At 44.4% G+C, this 18,978-nt stretch overlaps 1 protein-coding gene across 4 annotated transcripts in view; it reads right to left on the bottom strand.

The window, feature by feature from the left end:
- Positions 1 to 539: 539 nt before the first annotated feature.
- The window catches only part of TBC1D24 (TBC1 domain family member 24), a 48,844-nt gene continuing 30,405 nt past the window's right edge, over positions 540 to 18,978 (bottom strand). For 3 of the 4 annotated variants that reach the window (XM_075566416.1, XM_075566418.1, XM_075566417.1), the window contains exons 2-8: positions 17,614 to 18,659; positions 15,977 to 15,994; positions 9,153 to 9,311; positions 7,278 to 7,341; positions 6,620 to 6,715; positions 6,208 to 6,433; positions 540 to 5,484 (exon numbers count right to left, since the gene is read on the bottom strand). In XM_075566416.1, coding sequence (XP_075422531.1) covers positions 5,306 to 5,484; positions 6,208 to 6,433; positions 6,620 to 6,715; positions 7,278 to 7,341; positions 9,153 to 9,311; positions 15,977 to 15,994; positions 17,614 to 18,578 — 1,707 coding nt within the window. In that variant the 5' untranslated portion in view covers positions 18,579 to 18,659 and the 3' untranslated portion in view covers positions 540 to 5,305. The remainder of the gene's footprint in view (positions 5,485 to 6,207; positions 6,434 to 6,619; positions 6,716 to 7,277; positions 7,342 to 9,152; positions 9,312 to 15,976; positions 15,995 to 17,613; positions 18,660 to 18,978) is intronic. The other variant, XM_075566419.1, reaches the window with a different exon arrangement.

Below are 18,978 nucleotides of genomic sequence, written 5' to 3'. Positions count from 1 at the left end.
GATAAAAACCCCACCACTTATGTGGTTTTCTGGTGACAGGCCCTAACGAGCGTTATCTTCGGGAACAATCTTCACTAATATTTAACGCCGCATAGGAGGACAGTTTCTGCTGCACTTTCAAAATCTCACATGACTACATAATTAGGACTTCTCGCAGTTTAATTGGCCAGCCACTCTGGGTCCCGCCAAGAACGACAACGTCCCACAGGATCATAATTTAGTCCAGGGGGTGTTCAACTAGCTGTTCAAAGGGGCCCGACCAGAAAACATTTGCAGGCAGAAGGGTCACATGCGTATAATGTCGTCATTTTAGATGCCCTTCAAGACTTGAGAATTGTTATACAAAACCTTTAACATCTGTACCATATACTGCATATTTATATTAACTTACACGGGCGTTCCAGTGTGAAAAACTGCACTTGGCCTTTTAAGCAAACTAGTATTATATTAGCAGGAACAGAGCCGAAGGGCCAACTCCAAACACCAGTTCAAGAGCCCTGAGAAACACCTTTACAACAGAAAACACAGACAAGTATACATACTTTTAAATACATTTTTAATTCATTGATTTTCTCTTGGTAACCAAATGCTTCATTGGGTTTTTACATGTTCTCACTATCTAAACAGAAGTAGAATAATTAAATTCACAGGTCACTATAGGCCATATTCATTTCTTTACACACATACTTTAAATACAAATGTCACTGTAGGTGTGATTGGAGCTTGCTAAAGAAGCTAGTTACACTGATGGATTATTATTTTTTTGCCTTGTACATTGGAGAGTCCATTTAAACACCTGAAGACACTTTGGGGTTCGATGTACTAAGGCAGGGGTGCACAACTCCAGTCTTCAAGCCCCCCCCCCCCCCCAACAGGTCAGGTTTTCAGGATAGCCCTGATTCAGCACAGGTGGATCAGACAGCTTCTGATTGAGCCACCTGTGCTGAAGCAGGGCTATCCTGAAGACTTGGGGGGGGGGGGAGGGGCTTGAGGACTGGAGTTGACCACCCCTGTACTAAGGCAAGTTTGGAGCACAGAGCTTCATTTTCAATTAACATCAATGTATCAAGGTCTTTGCACTGTCTCATCTGTGCCCCATGTGTGCCAGCCTGGGATCTGGCGACTGTCGATAAGTGTTAGATGACACAAAGATCAGATTGTTTTCTGTTCTTCAAAAGCAATTAGAAATATCTACTAGGTTTAAAAGGTGGTGTAATTTTCTGCTTCTAAGTGTGCACCAGATGCATGAACTTTATACCCAACACAACATCGCATTTAAACAAACAGGTGCAATATTTTAAAACACACTCTGCTCCAAACGTGCCGTAGTACATAGACCTGATATAGAGCGGGAATGAAGCAGGGGTACTCAACTCCAGACCTCAAGAACCCCCCCCCCCCCTCAAACATGTCAGGTTTTCAGGATATCCCAGCTTCAGCACAGGTGGCTCAATCAGAGGCTCAGTCAAAGACTGCTTCTGATTCAACCACCTGAGCTCAAGCAAGGATATCCTAAAAACCTGACCTGTTGGGGGGGGAGGGGGGGTAGGGCTTGAGAATTGGAGTTGAGAGTTTCTCTACTGCAATGATTGTTTTTAACCATAAGACTTATAATGTTCGGTCAGAATTTCCACCTCTTAGAAAGGCGATTCCAACAGAGTAAGTGTCCATTCTTCATTAGGGAAGTGATTGCACGGCTCCTTGTGCATTGTCTCACTCCACACCAGTGACAAGGGAACCAGGAAAATATTGGGGTGAATAGCCCACTTAATTGTACATTGGGTTTCTCAACTCACCGGCCGCTGTCACACATGTCAAATCTATGTGGAAATGGAGGGCAGCCACCGCAGAAGAGACCAGGTATAAAAAGCACCGGCTTACCAGTTATAGCCACAGTTGCACTTGGTCATATTTGGTCCTATAAAATACTCCCTGATGCCTCTAGTGAAACACTGACAACACGGATCATAAAAAATAATAATTATATATAACAAAATACCTTTTCTAATAGGAACAGAAAAAGGAATAAATAAGGTTCATGCTTTGCCTCGTACGAGGGTCTCAACCTGCAAAAACCGCACATGTAATAGAAAGCAAGAGATTGTATTTATCAATTATACTGGAAAAGAAACAGCGTAAATTTAAAACAAAAATAAAAATAAATGGAAGAATAGGTTTAATAATCACCTAGGAATTGTGAGTTGATTTGCAGGTCTCTAGTGCACGGAAGGCATGGTTTATTTTCCAACAAAGGGTGCGTATAAAGATATGTTGACTCACAAGACTTTATTCACGAATGGTTGATCGTTGGATTTGAACCACTTGGGTAGGCGTTTAAAGCACCCACATTCCCCAGATCTGGCAAGCGATGTAACAGCGCCTGCACGCTGCGAACTTACTGCCAAATTCCTTTCCAAGTAGGGGGAAAAAAAAACGGATTCAAAAACATCTTTTGCTCACCCTGCCCAGAACCCTATCCACACGCAGGGTGTCGCAGCCCAGATAACGTTTACCGATATAAAACAGGACGTGATGTAATAAGGCCAATATCCACCATGTTTAATCCCTTTGGAATATTCAATAGGATACCAGCACTGCATGAAATAAACCCGAAACGAAGCACCTTGTATGCTGGAATGCATTAACTTGACGGAGATTTAGGAAAGGGATGATGGAATAAAAACAAGAATGAGATGATTAATTTTATTCCTCAAAGCCCTCCCCCCACAATCTGTAATTGACGCTAGGCTTCTTAAACCATCGCAGAAGATTTGAGTTTACGGTGCACACTTGGGCGATAAGAACGTAACTTTTAATGAGTCAAATTTAAAAAACGATGGCAAATAATAAGTGAAGTTGTATAATATACATTATAATACCAAATAATGTATGGAGAACAGGCCTATAGAGATATGCCTCTCTGTCTCTAGCTCAGCAAGAGGCAGAGACGGATAGTATGTGGATACGACCGGGCAAGTGAAAGGTATAATTTGCTAGGCCGCGGACATGCTAGGAGTGTGCGTAGCGCAAACACATGAAAGCTTATGCGACGTCCATAATGCGCGTGCACAGACACGTGCACGTCGGCAAGAGCAAGGCTGGAGGAGACAAAATCTTTTGATTTTGCCGTGCGACAGTCGGGTCACGAGACCTCAGCCAATGAGGACGCAACTGCTCACATGACGTCACAGCCATGCCCCCAAATTCCAATTAGAGTTGATCATGGTCGCGTCTCCTCTTCCAGACGCCACGGGCTACACCGCCTCTGCGGCAGACACGGCATGACATCACGCGCGCTCCTAACATGTCCGCAGCCTTATATTCCTGATCGTGCCCTCACAGGAATTGGCAACATTAGTTTCCAATAGGCAATTGCGAACTGCATTGTTACATACTGGTATAAGCTCAGCTTGAGAGAGGCAGCCACCTGATTTTAGTGACCCACTCAGCAAGGAGGTGGTAGTTAGGTTTTCTTTCCCCTCAGGCTAACATATACGCCTGTTCTCCATAAATTCTTTGTTAAAAAAAGCTTCATATCCATATCTTCGTTCAACCTAGTAATTCCCCTCGGAAGAGACAGACTTGTGATGCCCATGCCTATTCAGACTACATATCCCTGCCTCTGTTTAATAATTGAATTGGAAAATAGGATATTAACTCAGGTTAACGGGTTATTTAATTACACCTCTCTTGATTCTAGTATGTTCCTAGACAAAGGGTGTCCCATGTTACCCTAGTATGTTCCTAGACAAAGGGTGTCCCATGTTACCCTAGTATGTTCCTAGACAAAGGGTGTCCCATGTTACCCTAGTATGTTCCTAGACAAAGGGTGTCCCATGTTACCCTAGTATGTTCCTAGACAAAGGGTGTCCCATGTTACCCTAGTATGTTCCTAGACAAAGGGTGTCCCATGTTACCCTAGTATGTTCCTAGACAAAGGGTGTCCCATGTTACCCTAGTATGTTCCTAGACAAAGGGTGTCCCATGTTACCCTAGTATGTTCCTAGACAAAGGGTGTCCCATGTTACCCTAGTATGTTCCTAGACAAAGGGTGTCCCATGTTACCCTAGTATGTTCCTAGACAAAGGGTGTCCCATGTTACCCTAGTATGTTCCTAGACAAAGGGTGTCCCATGTTACCCGAGCCCATTTTGTATCTTTGCCTTGGTTCCTATTAAAATGATAGGCATACGGGTCACTCACCTGGCTGGTCACAGTGTAAGCAGTGTGTATTTGCCATTGGATAACCTGAGCTCTGCACTTATCCTGGGGTTAACACAATGAATAAACTATATTGCACCAGTATATCACTTCACTTATTATTGGCCATCTTTTTTACATTTTACTCAATAAAAGTTGCGTTTTAACCGCCCAGATGTGCACCGTAGACGCAAATCTTCTGGGATGGTCTGTTACCTCCATCACAGTCTCTCCCCTTTTTTGTCAATATTCACCCTATTTGCATAGGTAGCACCCTTGCACCTTCCTATTGAGGTGCATGTTGGGCATTATAATTAAAATCTCCTCATTTCAATTGCTGTTGAGCAGTGTATACTCCTGTTTGTTAGAGACTTTCTAAACTAACCAGATCACATCTTTGAACATCCGTCACGCTTGGGACAAAGATTTCCGTTTTTAGCAGTCACTTCATTTAGGAACAGCAGCAAAAAGGTTGGTCCGGTGGAAGTCGCCATAGGGGAGAGGACACGCCAAACGTTGCATAGAAAGCCCAAGACACACAGGAAACAGGATAGCTGCCACGGGAGGTATTGCAACAAGTATGGCCGTGAATTTCAGTGCGCATGTGAAATAAACGGGGGTGGGGAAGATGCTATTAAAGGGAAGGTGATAAAGGGTGTTTAAGACCATCACCTATTGATCAAAAGTGTAAAGGAGTTGGGGCTTAAAGAGAATGGAAGGCCGACTTGTCTGCTCACGTGTTAGCCATCTTGCATGATCATTTGTGTCCATTCTTCAGGTGCAGCAGGGTGTGCGCCTGTGTCTATAAGTGCCAACAGTGCATGAGTGTGTGCTCTTGAAAGCCTGTGCGTGTGTGAATATGCAATGTGTGCCAGTGTCAGGTGTAGGGGAAAGCAGTGTACAGGGCTGTAGAACTATGCTTGTGCATACATCTAAGCAAAATCATCAGCTACACAGTGTTTCCACACCAGCTCCTGCGTAAGAATAGATAGACAAGCACAGAGGACTTCCTGTGATAAAGTGCGCGACCTCTGAACATTAAGTCCCTATCTGTGCCTGCTTAGATTTCCCTGGTGAGACATACCCAGAATGCCATTGTATGGGTGTCAATGTAATGCAGGGGACCGGCCTTCGTTGCACAGATTGTCCTTGAATCCCCACACCTCTATTGTTGCGATCTGGAAGGTTTCAGAGCACAGAGGCTGGTTGTTGAAAGTGTTGGCGTGACTGGTTCTCCCATAGTTCAGGTCCGGGTCCAGGTATATCGCCTGCCCGTCACCACCGCCTGCCAGACAACAAGGGAAAGGTTACACTCTGCATCATCGCTTACTCCGGGGCGCTCAACTCCAGTCCTCAAGACCCCCCCCCCATCAGGTCAGGTTTTCAGGATATCCCTACTTCAGCACAGGTGGCTCAATCAGTCCCTGCTTCAGCACAGGTGGTGTAGTTTTCGACAGCCACGTCTGCTGAAGCAGGGAAATCTTTAAAAGGTTGACCTGTTGGTGAACCCCTGCCTTACTCCATCATTACGCTGGGCAAACAAACCTGGAACGTCTTTAAATGCAATTAAGGCACTGCAAGAATTCATACCAACAAATAACTCTGTTTTTGCTGTCCATGGCTCAATTAAATGTGCTAAATTCCTAGATCAGGATTATTTCCCAGCCCTAATAGCTGTTTTGGTCCTGGCAGTGTGCGCTTTGGTAATAGGTTGTAATATTATCAATAAAACAACTTGAGTTCATTGATGAACTCCTTGTGTTGCCCAGTAAGACCATCACAGACAACAACACTACTAGATCGGAGAAGCGTTCAGTGAACTTAGGCCTCTGCCAAACGAAGCTCGGGAGAACTTACTTTTTCCCTTTCCAAACATTAAGAATATTTTTGTGATGTTGCAGAGCCTGTGAATTTGAGTTTCAGCTAGAAACTTGGACAGGGCGTGCACCTTTAACATAAGCTGTAGGTGGACTGCAAAGTGTGTGGGTTCCTGCCGGCTGGTACTCACCTATTATGATGCAATCCGTGCTGCCAGCCATGAACATGGAGGCTGTTTTGGTGGGGAGATTGAAGTGGCGCGTGGCAAGGAAAGGGGAGAGGCGATCGGACGGGTCAATGCCAGCTGCGTTTATTGCACAAGCATTTGCTTTATGGTCAGCGGACTCTGGATGCGCTCTGCCAAGCTCGGGGTGCTTTATAATCACCCACTCGTAGCGTTCCACCTCGGGCTGCAGCTGGATGAACAGAATAATATGAAGAACGTGCATATATTTATAAAAAAACAAAGTTACAACGTTGTGCCTAGATCAACAGGCCTAACAGAAATATAGAACACATGGTTAAGCTTTAATAGGCCAGATATCATTCTTCAAACACCGATCCTCCTCTTGGCAGGAATGTACTGCAGGTCCTCTCCTTACCCGAAATACGAAACACTCCCCTGTGCCAAAGAAGCTGAGCTTGTTGCCACATTTCTTGCGTTCGCCCCAGTCAGTGGAGAGGAAAGCCCCACACACCTGGAAAGACAGGTACCCATCAGCAGGCGTACGGGCTGGACAACATGTGCGTCCCAGCATGCAGAAGGAGCTGGTGGTTTTGTTCTAGTTCATTTAAAATGTTTGGAAGCCATTAGGAACCTTCATTAATGATGCACGAGGCTGAAGTTCTGCTTCCCAATTAATACACAAAGGGCACTCATGAGGTGGGCCACCATCGAGTAATATTGCCATGGAGAGCCATTGGGTAGAAGGGGAATGCTACAATAAGTCTACTTCTACAAAGGACCTACATAGGATTTCTTTTATATATTAGAGACGAGAATTTTATGTATGTGCTCCCCAGTAGGAAACCACTAACAAGCAAAAATAAAAAGCAGCACATCTGCTCCCACCCACCAGTACATAATTACATCCCCTGCATGTTTGTTTAATATGAGATTCTTGTTTGAAAAGTTGACAAAAATTACATCTGTAGGGCAGTGAAGTGAGAAATGTGGGTGGCCTTGCGCCATCGGGTACAGTTTGCGGGGCCAATACATTCATTTGGATTGAGGTCACCCTTCACGGTGACATTACACACCTCTTGGCATGTTGTCTTAATCAGGAGCAGTGTAGGCTCATGTCCCTCGCAGTGCATGTAAAACCTGGATACAGGAAGAGCAAATCAGGGCATATAAACCGACAAGGTACTAGTGCGCAAAGAACAAGGATTCTCCTTATGGGGAACTCTAATGTCGACCTTTTAATGACTGGAGATATAAGGGGCTCTTTAAGGGACTTATTCTACATCAGCTGAAGTGGCCGATCAAAACCAAAATTCCTGATTGAAGTCAATGGGAAGTTCTTGGTGAAAACGGCCTGATGGGCCATGCTGGCGAACATAGAATAAGTCCCTAATAGCTTTTAACACCTTCACTTACATAGTAATGCACGGCTAAAGCTTGTTAAAATAAGGCCTTAAATGTTACCCGACTGCCACCAATTATATGGCCAACTAAACCTCTAATCATTGGGTTAAGTATGTTGCTCAGTTCACAAAGACCAGATATTTTTCTGTAAGAAACAGGCATTTATATCCAAGCTACAATAAATTATTCAGCTTTAAAAACATAAAATGTAATGTGGTAGAAAAAACAATAAAACACCTTCCTCTCTCCCAGTCACTGTCCCGGGCTTATTCACAGTTACCGTCCCGGGCTTATTCACACTCACCGTCCCGGGCTTATTCACACTCACCGTCCCGGGCTTATTCACAGTCACCGTCCCGGGCTTATTCACAGTCACCGTCCCGGGCTTATTCACAGTCACCGTCCCGGGCTTATTCACACTCACCGTCCCGGGCTTATTCACACTCACCGTCCCGGGCTTATTCACACTCACCGTCCCGGGCTTATTCACAGTCACCGTCCCGGGCTTATTCACACTCACCGTCCCGGGCTTATTCACACTCACCGTCCCGGGCTTATTCACAGTCACCGTCCCGGGCTTATTCACACTCACCGTCCCGGGCTTATTCACAGTCACCGTCCCGGGCTTATTCACAGTCACCGTCCCGGGCTTATTCGCACTCACCGTCCCGGGCTTATTCGCACTCACCGTCCCGGGCTTATTCACAGTTACAGAAAGAGAAGCTGCTGCTGCTGCAGTGAAGAATACATTTAAACCCAAATAAAAGCATTTCATACATGTTTCTCGAATGACCACATCCTTAACAAATGAGCCTACTCCCCTTTATTACTAAAATAACTTGCTGCAGGCAGTCCTCCATCTCAACACTTACACCAGGGGTGGGCAACTCCAGTCCTTAAGGGCCAACAACAGGTCATGTTAAGGATATCCCTGCTTCAGCACAGCTGGTGCAGGCTCCAACTGAGCAAAGGATTGAGCCACCTGTGCTGAAGCAGGGATATCCCTAAAACCTGACCAGTTGGTGGCCCTTGAGGACTGGCACTGGCCGCCCCTGATTTACAATAATTAGCACGGATGCTTTGATTCTCCAGGCCTGTAGGACAATGGGCAGGGTCATTTTATTCCTCCTCTTTTCGGCATTATCTTTACGAGGTTTGCCCTCTCCAGCAAACACTCGCGGAGCCTGGAATCTTCCATTCTGGACAAATATAATAACTGGGATTATCCAGTTACACTGGCTCAAAGCAGAATTCATACATCTACAATATGGCTTGTTTTTAGATATGCAGTGATTTACAGATATAATAAAATACAGGGCACATAACAGAGAGCTCTGAACATACGCCCAAGCAGCGTGGGAATGGAGTACTGCAGTAAACTCTTTGGGGTGGGAGAAACACCATAAGCACGAAAACACCATCAGGCCGTCTTGCATAAATTAAAAAGGCAAACTGGGGCAGCAGACTGACGTATACACGCCTCCAATTGTGACGTGAAAGCGAGAGCCGTGTGAGAGGAAGGTTCCTGGGATTAAGGGAGTGCTCACCTCGTGAGGCTGCTGCCGTGTTCCAGGTTGGTGAAGAGCAGCAGGGGCTGGCACAGGGCAAACCTCTCCGGGATCCACGACCAAATGTCGTGCATCTCTTTCACGCTCACAATGTCGGACTTGAAGCTGTCAGCATGAACAGCTAGGTGGATATTCTGTCTGTCAGACACACGGTGGAGAAATGGATATATGTATATCAGTAGGAGGCACAGAGCAATATACACTTATCCTAAGCAGAAGATTTACCCAAAGCTTTCAGGTGAAGGTACATTAATACTTGGCTACGAGGCACACTGGGATGTCTGGCTAAAACCTTGTAGGAAAGAAGCAAATGCAGTTTATATTCCCATATAGATTTCCGAGTAGCCTTAATGGACCAGCATTATTGTTTATTTGTAAAGCACCAACAATATTCCGTAGCGCGGTATAATGGGGGGTACAGAGATATGTATATTACATGAACAGCGTTACAGACAAGTAAGGACAGATATGGGCAGACAGATGTAGGGGGTAATGAGGACCCTGATCCGGAGAGCTTACAATGTGGGGGAGGGGGGTGGATGTTAATGTTTGTTAGCGTGGAGTTTAGTCCAGTCGCACAGTAGTCCCAACAGGGTTGGAGGGGATGGGGGCAGATGTTTGGTGCATGTCATATAGGCTTCCTTGAAAAGGTGAGTTTTCAGGGAGTTTTAAGTGTCTGTAAACTGGGGGAGAGTGACGCGGCGTGGTGGGGAAATCCAGAGAGAGGGGGCCGCACACGAGTAGTCTTGCAAGCGGGAGTGAGACGGGGTAATAAAGCAGGAGGAAAGGCGGATGTCATGTGAAGAACGTAGGGGGCATTTACAGTTATATGTGGGGATGAGATGTAAGGGGGGAGGGCAGCATTGTTGAGAACTTTGTAGGTCAGAGCTAGGGTTTTTAATTTGATTCTAGAGGCTATGGGAAGCCAGTGTAGAGATTTGCATAGTGGCGCAGCAGAAGTGGAACAGTGAGCGAGGTAGATTAGTCTGGCCACAGCCTTTTTGGTGGATTTGAGTTGGGACAGGCAGAAAAGGGGAATGCCACCTAGGAGAAGGTTGCTGTAGAACATTCGGGACAGGATGAGTGGGAAAATTAGGATATATGTGTTGCGTCATGAGTAAGAAAATGGCGTATCATATTGATATTTTGGAAGTGGAGATGGCATGACTTGGTAAATGAATATGAGGAATGAAGATGGGGCAGATTCAAAGATGACCCTTAGGCAGCGGGCTTTGGGTGTTGATGAGATTGTGGTATTATGGACAGTGAGGAAGAGTTTGGGTGTAGGTGTGACAGTGGAAGGGAGAAAGCGTATTAGTGCTGTTTGGGACATGTTAAGCTTCTGATATCAGTAGGATATCCAGGAAGAGATTGCGGAGACACAGTTGGTGACACAGGACGAGAGAGGGGGGACAGTTACATTTGGGTATCATTGGCATAGTGATGACACTGAAAGCAAAAACATTGTATTAATTCATCAAGAGAAGGTGTAGAATGAGAAGACCAGAGGGCCAAGGCACTGCAAAATAAATGGTGAGTGAAGAGGAGGAGACACCAGAGAAGGAAACACTGAAGGATCGGTTGGAAAAGTAGGACGTGAACCAGGAGAGGGCAACATCATGGAGACCAATGGAGTGGAGAGTGTACAGGAGAAGGGGGTGATCAAGATCTTATTTTGCATTAAACGCGGAATGGATGGAAGGGAAGTAAGCATAAGTATGCCCCTTTGAAATATATTATTAGTAAGAACACACCTTGAATAGAGAGTACGGTTTTGGGCACCACTCCATAAAAAAATACATTATGGAACTAGAAAAAGTGCAGAGAAGAGCCACCAAATTAATAAAGGGGATGGATAATCTGATTTATGAGGAGCAGCTATCTAAATAAGATTTTGTTTACATTAGAAAAGAGGCGTCTAAGAGGGGATATGATAACTATATACAAATATATTCTGGGACAATACAAGAGGTTGCTAGGACTGGGCAGGAAAGGGTAGAGATGGGAGAGATGAGAGGTTGTAAAGGTGTTGAAAATTGGAGGTGGCCTAGCGCATGTAGGTTTCTGTATGTGCATGTGAAAATAAGCGTTGGAGGGTGCAGAGGGTCGAGTGAGGTTAAAGGTTATGAGGTGAAGATCAGAGAGGAGGGAATGAAGTGTTGGAGGAGTTAGAGACTGAGCAGAAGCGGGAGATCATCAGGTCAAGGTAGTGTCCATTGCAATGAGTAGGAGAGGTGGCCCATTGGGAGAGACCATAGGGAGGAGGTTAAGGAGAGAAACGGGGTGGCGGAAGTGACACTGGGGATTGGTTGATAAGTATGTTAAAACCTCCCAGGATGACAACAGGAGTGTCAGGAAAGGAAGTGAAGAAGCCAGACTGAAAAGATGTCAAGAAATTGAGAGGTTGGTCTAAGAGGCGATAGATGACAGCAACACAGAAAAAGAGGGAAAAAACAGACGTGAAGGATGAGGATGGGAAAGGGGGTATGATGTGAAATGTGCAGCGTGGGGAAAGTAATATGCCTACTCCACCGCCTTGACTATTCCCTTGTCTTGGGGTGCGGCTAAGGGAAAGAGGGGGTGAGCCAGGTTTATGTAATGGCTAGGAGGTTGAGCTGGTTGGAAATGATTAACTATGCATTGCTGTAAGTTTATTGCATTCCAAAGGGCACAGGAAAAGAGACGTTATGGGAGAGGTAACGGGGAAGGGGGCTGGAGAGATTGGCGCTACGTGGTGAAAGAGAGACGTTGGGGTAGGGTGTTTGACGTGAAAGGATTAGTATGTGGATGGGGCCAGGATTATGGGAAAATTTCACCATAGAGAAGGAGTAAATTGTAGGGAGAAGAGAGTGGGAGAGTTGTTGGATCTTTTTGAAGGATGGGGATGTGATGTGAGAAGCAGATGGAGTTGATGGCTGCAGAATAAGGGAAATGACAGTAGAGAGTGGGAAATTAGGAAGGCGGGGTTACAGGAGAAAGTGTGGGAACTAGGGGTAGAGGCAAAAGTGCAAGTGAGCGTGTAGGTAAATAAGGGCCTGAAGTCATTATTTAACATGAAGCAGTCGTGTTTCCAGTTCGGGGAAGTATCATATAGTTAGTAAAGTGCAACCAGCTAATGTGTTGCTTGATCAATCCCAAGTTTCAATGGTTAATTAAAAACACAAATTATTCTGTTTTAATAACGTCATAAGCATCATAGAATAAACATCCAATAGGTATCATTTTAGGTCCGCATTTTCTCTCATACCCCTACACCAGTTCTGTCTGCTGCTCTCTGTCTCTCTATTAAGTAGCTCCTTTAGCCAACAACCAGTTTATCCACTGGAAGAAACCAGACATGATTAACATTAAGTGCTGTTCACATACTGTATGACCATGAAAGGCTCTGTATAGTCCATCCAATGAACAAAGACGTTTATGCCACATTTGGATAATTTGTGTATATTCTGTGCACTTTTTTTGTTTTCCCCACGGTCTCTTCACTACCTCTCCTGGAACTGTCCCATGCCTCTCCATCCTCTTACCCACTGCAAACTTTCATGAATGGTAGATCATCCTGTTACCCTGAATAATGCTTCCCCAACAGTACCTGGGTCACACCCTTGAGTTACTTGAAACTCCCCAACATATATGCCCTCCTTCCATTCCTTTCCATGGTGTACAAATGAATATGCCAGAAGAACTTCCTATGAATACATTTTGATGGTTACTATTTCACAAAATAAACATTTACATTCAAATTAAACATTAATTTCTATTCCCAAGAGATTATGCGCTAAAAATGGAAATGTTAGGTGAAGGTATGATACAAATAGCTATACCCCAATGACAGGTCATACCCACAACAGAATAATTGTTAGAAAGTTAACCAAATGGCAGATAGAGAACTTTTAAGCACTATCAGCCACCCCCGCCCAGAGCCAACACCATCCCCCCCCCCCAAGCTTTTTCTCCTACCAAATGGCTTTTGTGGTGCCAATAACTACTGCTCTTTACCACACAAGAATAACCAGCAGAACATAACTTCTTCACAGGCGGCCCCTCGATCGCTGTTCAGATGGAAATTAGACAGTTTGTTAAATCAGATTAGAGGGCTCCTTCGATTTTTAGAGATCTCGGTGTTCAATGTAGTAATACACATGCCTGCATGTACAGTGCGGATTCATGATGGGTAATAAAGACTACTGAACAAAGTTAATTTGCAGAACAAGTGTGAGAGAAAAATACGCGTGACGGAATATAAAATACGATCAGACAACCCAATAATTTGGTCTGACATTGTTTTCAATGCATATTAGGAATAATCAGCTGCCGGGTAAAACAAGGATGACTGCCGGCAACTCATTAAGCCACTGCCAGCACTTGCATTAACCAGATACTCCATACTGATACCCCTCAAACATGCATGCAGCAGGTTAGTACTTTCATGGTTATGCTTGGGGGGAAACTACTGAGTTTTCTACTAGACATTTGGCATCGGCCATGCGATCAGACACAATAAGCCAGTATCGAGTGTCGTGCAGCAAGGTAGGTGTTTCACTCCTGAAATGCTCTTGGTTGACGTTCAACAAAAGGATGTGTCCAAGACTAGAGATGGTTCTAAACACAGCATTAAAAATGAATCCCATCGGGATAAATGACGTTCTCTCTTGGACAGTTCCCACTATCTCCTTACATTTTAACGCAAAAGAATTGACAAGGAAAATATACTCTCTTACATTTTCTCTTTGCCGGGTTAGAGATTAACCTCTCTTTTCAGAGACTGTATTTCTATTTGTTAATATATCCCATTGTGTATACTGCACCCTGTACATCGTAATATACCACACTGTCACTGCAATGTGAAAATAATTCTCTGGTAGAAAGTTCTCTTCGGTAGAAGATTAGAAAAAATAGTTTATGAGCTGCATCCGATTTATAATTAACTGCAGCTTTAAAATACTGTACTTGTAAGCAACTCATGCAGAGATAAAAATACATCACACTCACGTATTGGATGAGCGAGCAAAGGGGAGACTTCTATTAGACTTTGTGACCTCTTTGGTTGTGTGTTTTTGTTTGTGTTCTCTCTCCACAGGTCAAACGCCTTCAGCGTTTCTGGTGACATTTTGTGCGTACCTTTCTGCTATGTTTTTTTTTTCTCAAGTCCACTGGATGCCGGATTTGTGTGTTTGAAATGTACAGTATAACTGTTCATACATCACGGCCTTTTGGAGAATAGGGAGTTTTGTGTGAGGTTTTTCGTTTTTCAGCTTCCGGAGAGTTTGTTGCGAATGAGATTGTTACATGGAAGTGTTTTGCAGTTTGTGATATTATATTAAACACATTTCTTTTCAAGTCGCAGTAATGTGAGAGTTGAGGGGATAATCAGTATTTACATTTGTGTTTGGCTACAAGACAGCGCGCGATCGCTGTGACAGAGAGGGCATGATCGCTGTGACAGACAGGGCGTGATCGCTGTGGCAGACAGGGCGCGATCGCTGTGACAGACAGGGTGTGATCGCTGTGGCACACCGTAGCCGCCTTTCTGGACAACTTCGTTGCCGGAGCCTCGCCTGTCAGTGGAAACTCAGCTTATTTGTCGGCTTGTATAATACCACAAAATAGTGTAAGAATTAACTGGCCAAACATTACGGTTTTAACTGAAGTTTGGGAATAATAGGACAATTTGATGACAAAAGCCAAAGATGTATGTTTGAAATGTTTTTTTGCTCATGTTTCATTGCATGTTATGAATTTTTACCCTACTAGGTTTAAATCGCTCATCCAACAACGCAGTATAAAATATAGCTTTTCCCTAGTTTAATGTACCAGAACATGAATTCTAAACTTAAACCATCTGCATTACGCTAAATAAAAAGGTAGCCGCTTCTCATAGTTTATAGGTGCAAGAACACCGCCTTTGAAGTGGGTTAACCAGGCTTGAACACCAAGGTCAGTACTGCTTTTGACCTTGTAGAAGTCACCTAATCTACCCGTGCCTCAGGCACCAAAATTAGATGGTAAGCTCATCAGGGTAGTAACTCGTGCCCGCAAAATTGTAGCTACAGTGTTATGTGAGAAAAAAAAAATATATTAATAAAAAAATGTAAAAGACATTGCGTTTCCATCTTTAAGGTCACAATCCTAATTTTGATATGGTATTTGGTCTTAAAGAATTGTCTAAATAAATAAAAATCATAGTATAAAAGAAAAGGGAAATATTCTAACCGTTCATTCCTTTTCTTCTAGTTTCTCCATACCAGTATAAATGGGTGGCCTCGTCAAGTTAGGGGTAGGACAAATCCTTCCACAAGTCAGGTTTCATCAGCCCCTGAAAGCCTCCCAGCTCTCCTCCTCACAGCAGTTGTTTTTGCCCTACCCCTCAAGGGAGCGGTCTAGGGCGTTTGGTTGCAGCGATTTGGCCTGACCAAATCGCCACCGGCACTCCGCCACCATAACTACTAGTAGGTCAGTAGTTATGGTGGCAGAGCGCAGGTGGCAAAATTGGTCATGGCCAAATGGCCGAGGCCAAAGGTCTCATTCCGTCAAGGGGGTGTTTCTCTCCTCAAAGGGCTTGATTCCCCATTTTGTACTGGCATAGGATGGACGACGATAAAATATGGTTATGGCTTGACTGGCCAGATACCGTGGTTATGTACGTGTTCCACATGCTACATGAGTTAGCTACAAATGGCAGAAGTTAAAAACAGCCAAACAAAAAAAGGTACAAGCCACTGAAAATTAGCACAGCAAAAAGCAGAGGGGCAGCTTTGGGATAAGCATAGGAGAAGCATAGGAGAAAGGACAGTTTGTTCACCTACCTGGCGGAAGATGTTACTCTGGAAACACAGGAGGGACAGGTAGAGAAATGAAGGAGAGAGAAGAAAGAGGGGGGGGGGGGAAATAAGAGTAAACAAGATCAGCAAGTTCTACTTATTCAGGAAAAAAAGTAATCAGGTAGACGAATCAGACTGAAAAAACCTCAAATAGTGCTTTGATAAATACAGTCACACAGCTGTTTTCAGGAGGTCAGAGACTTTGGTCTACATATAGGAGAGCTGAAGTCTTGGAACGCTTTGTATCCTGGAAAGTCCGCTAACACCTGTGTCAGGAAACCTACACGCTGTATGAGTTACTAGTACTCTGGCATCAGAGGGTTAAAGCAGCAGTCCACCCTGATCACGGTTTTTGTTTTGTTTTACCTTCCATTAAGAACCGTTTCCAACTCGGTTCTTATTTTGAAACCCTTATGCTGCTTTCAAGAGATCCAAGCATCTGAAATATTAAGCGCCCAGAAGGCTACAATGGAGCTCTCCCCGGGACCCAGTGCAGTCCAACGGTAACCTCAGAAGCTCGAGATAAAAACACATTTGTGTAAATAAAAAAGCAGGACACGTACAGGAGGCAAGATACTAACATTAAAGGATTTAAATTCATATAGACCTATGGGGAAGGGGGGTTGCTGCTTGTAAAAGGCAAAAGAAAGAAACATGATAAAACGATTGTGATGTTTCAGTTGGGATCACACTGCAGAGGGAGCGAGAGAGCACTGGTAGGTGTTGATTACGAATCAATAAACATCATAATAATGTTACGTGAAACCGGAGATCTGCATGATGCAAATGTGAGGTCGGTGCATCAAGAAAATTTTCAGGCAAAACTATTGCAAAGGGGTGTTTTTGTCTTGCAACAGTATCAAGATGCTTTTCTGTACAGCTTTATGGTCCAAACAGCAGTAGTGTGGGTAATACTGTATGGAGTACCACACACTTGGGGATTTGAACTACAATAGTGGATCCTATGTTTAAGGAGTTAGCCATTTTGTGCTGTAACCATCCCAATGCAATAAATCATTGAAACAAAGAGAAACAAAGCAGACGGCAGATAAACACAAAATGACTAACCCCCTGCATATTTTATACGAGTACGGCTTAGGTTAATACTGCATCTTTAAATATGGCATCCTGGCCTCAAAACAGCAGATAGACAGGATACTGTCAAACTAGAACAAGGCTCTTTATAACATTACATTACAAGCATTAGAGGCTCAGGGAATCGTTACTATATCAGGAAAAGCTACAACAGCACAAGGGTCTATCAAGTACTCTAAACTTGCACAGTGAAAGCGCTTCCGTCTCCCATGGTGAATGCTCCTTCTGAGCAGAGAGGGCAGAACTCCATTAACACATGGACGATCTGTGTCTAGAGCCATTTGAACGGAAAAGGGTTAAAAACAGACCTTTAGGGTGGGGATCCCAAGTGTTTAGTAGAGCTATGCCCTGCAGTACGTTTTATCAGGAGCAAAAGAAACAGTTTCCTCTCTTGTAAACATTAACGCTTTATTTAAACCCTTTTGCTGCCCGAGGGGTCGGCAAAGATAGATTAACTAAATAAATACTAATAAAAACTCATGTTCCACAAACTCCTGAGGCTACAATGTAGTGTACAGTCTTCTTACCTCCTCTGTTTAACGGTGATCCCTTTCTGCTGCAGGGCCTTCTCGTTGGCCATGTGTAGCAGCTGAATCTCCTTGCGGGAGAACAGCCTGATGGCGAACGCCTTCTCCAGGAGTTTTTCTGGGGACACCGACTTGTCGATGTCTCTCACAAACGCCAGGATGTCCTGTTTTACATTGTCAGACTCCATGGGCTGTCCAGCTCTCACCTTGTGGAAGAATTTCAGAACAGCCAGGGCTACCCGATACAGAACTTTGTAACCCTCCACCAAAAAAACGTCAAACACGCGTGCAGCGTAGGTCAAGGGAAGTTCTCCAAAGAGCCATCTCTGCCAGTCTGAATATACTTCAAGGACATCTTCAGATAACGCCACCAAGAGCTTGTGTGGTCCATGGCAGTATTTGACTGCAAGGTCACCAAACGTCATGCAAGACGATTCGAATGCTAGGAAGGTTTGGTCAATGAGGCGTTTGGTGGGGTCGTTGCAGGCCAGGATTTGGGAGACACTTTCGAAGCACTCCGCCTCGTCCTGGCTGTAGTGGAGGAGCAGTGCCACCAGGGAAGGCAGTGCAGGGCAGAAGGAGATATCTGGGAACTGATTTGCGATGCACAGGATGATTTTCCGCACAGCTCCAATCCCCTCGGAGTTCAGGCAGTAGGTGGGTACCAGGCGTTCATCTACAAACTCGGGCAGAGGAAGGGTGCTTGCATTGCGCTTGCCCACGATCTTGCCCACTATGTCACGATACACACATGCGTCTGGAGTCACTGTTCGGCAGGGGATGTCTTTAATCAGCTTTTGATACACCTTGGCTCGCAACAAGTGGCTCTTCGCCCAGTAGCCCTGGCGTGCCAGCTGTTTTAGCTCCTGGAAGTCAGTGCAGTTCAATACCTTGGGGCTTTTTTCTTGGACAACACTGTCCATCTTATCCCAGTCTACAAAACGTCCATATTCTGTGTCATCCATGGCTGAGCCAACTCGTTTGTAAGTTATAAGACAATAAAAATGGGTCTTGTTCCGATTCCAGTTCTCAGATCAGAACATTTCCTGGATAAAAAGAACAAAACGAGAGATCTTAAAAATAATCTTTCATTTAGGAATTACAAATATTCTTTTCAAATGGGGGTTAATAATACTTGTTTGGCAGAGCATACTAGGGCTTCACGTATTACACAGGACACTCAAACACCTGACCCAATTTGTACACATCCCCATGGCAGTGGGCACACATGGGTTAAGATCCGCCTTGGTCCAAAATGGGACATAAATAAATATAATATACATACATACATAAATACATACATACATACATACTTCCTGCAGGTTGTACCACCAATAGGAGTCCCCTCCTACCAGCAGGGAGTCT

The sequence above is a fragment of the Ascaphus truei genome, chromosome 11, assembly GCF_040206685.1.
Source record: "Ascaphus truei isolate aAscTru1 chromosome 11, aAscTru1.hap1, whole genome shotgun sequence".
NCBI classification, from domain to species: domain Eukaryota; kingdom Metazoa; phylum Chordata; class Amphibia; order Anura; family Ascaphidae; genus Ascaphus; species Ascaphus truei.
Note: the sequence above shows the minus strand (reverse complement) of the source record. Positions and strands in the feature narration are given on the sequence as shown.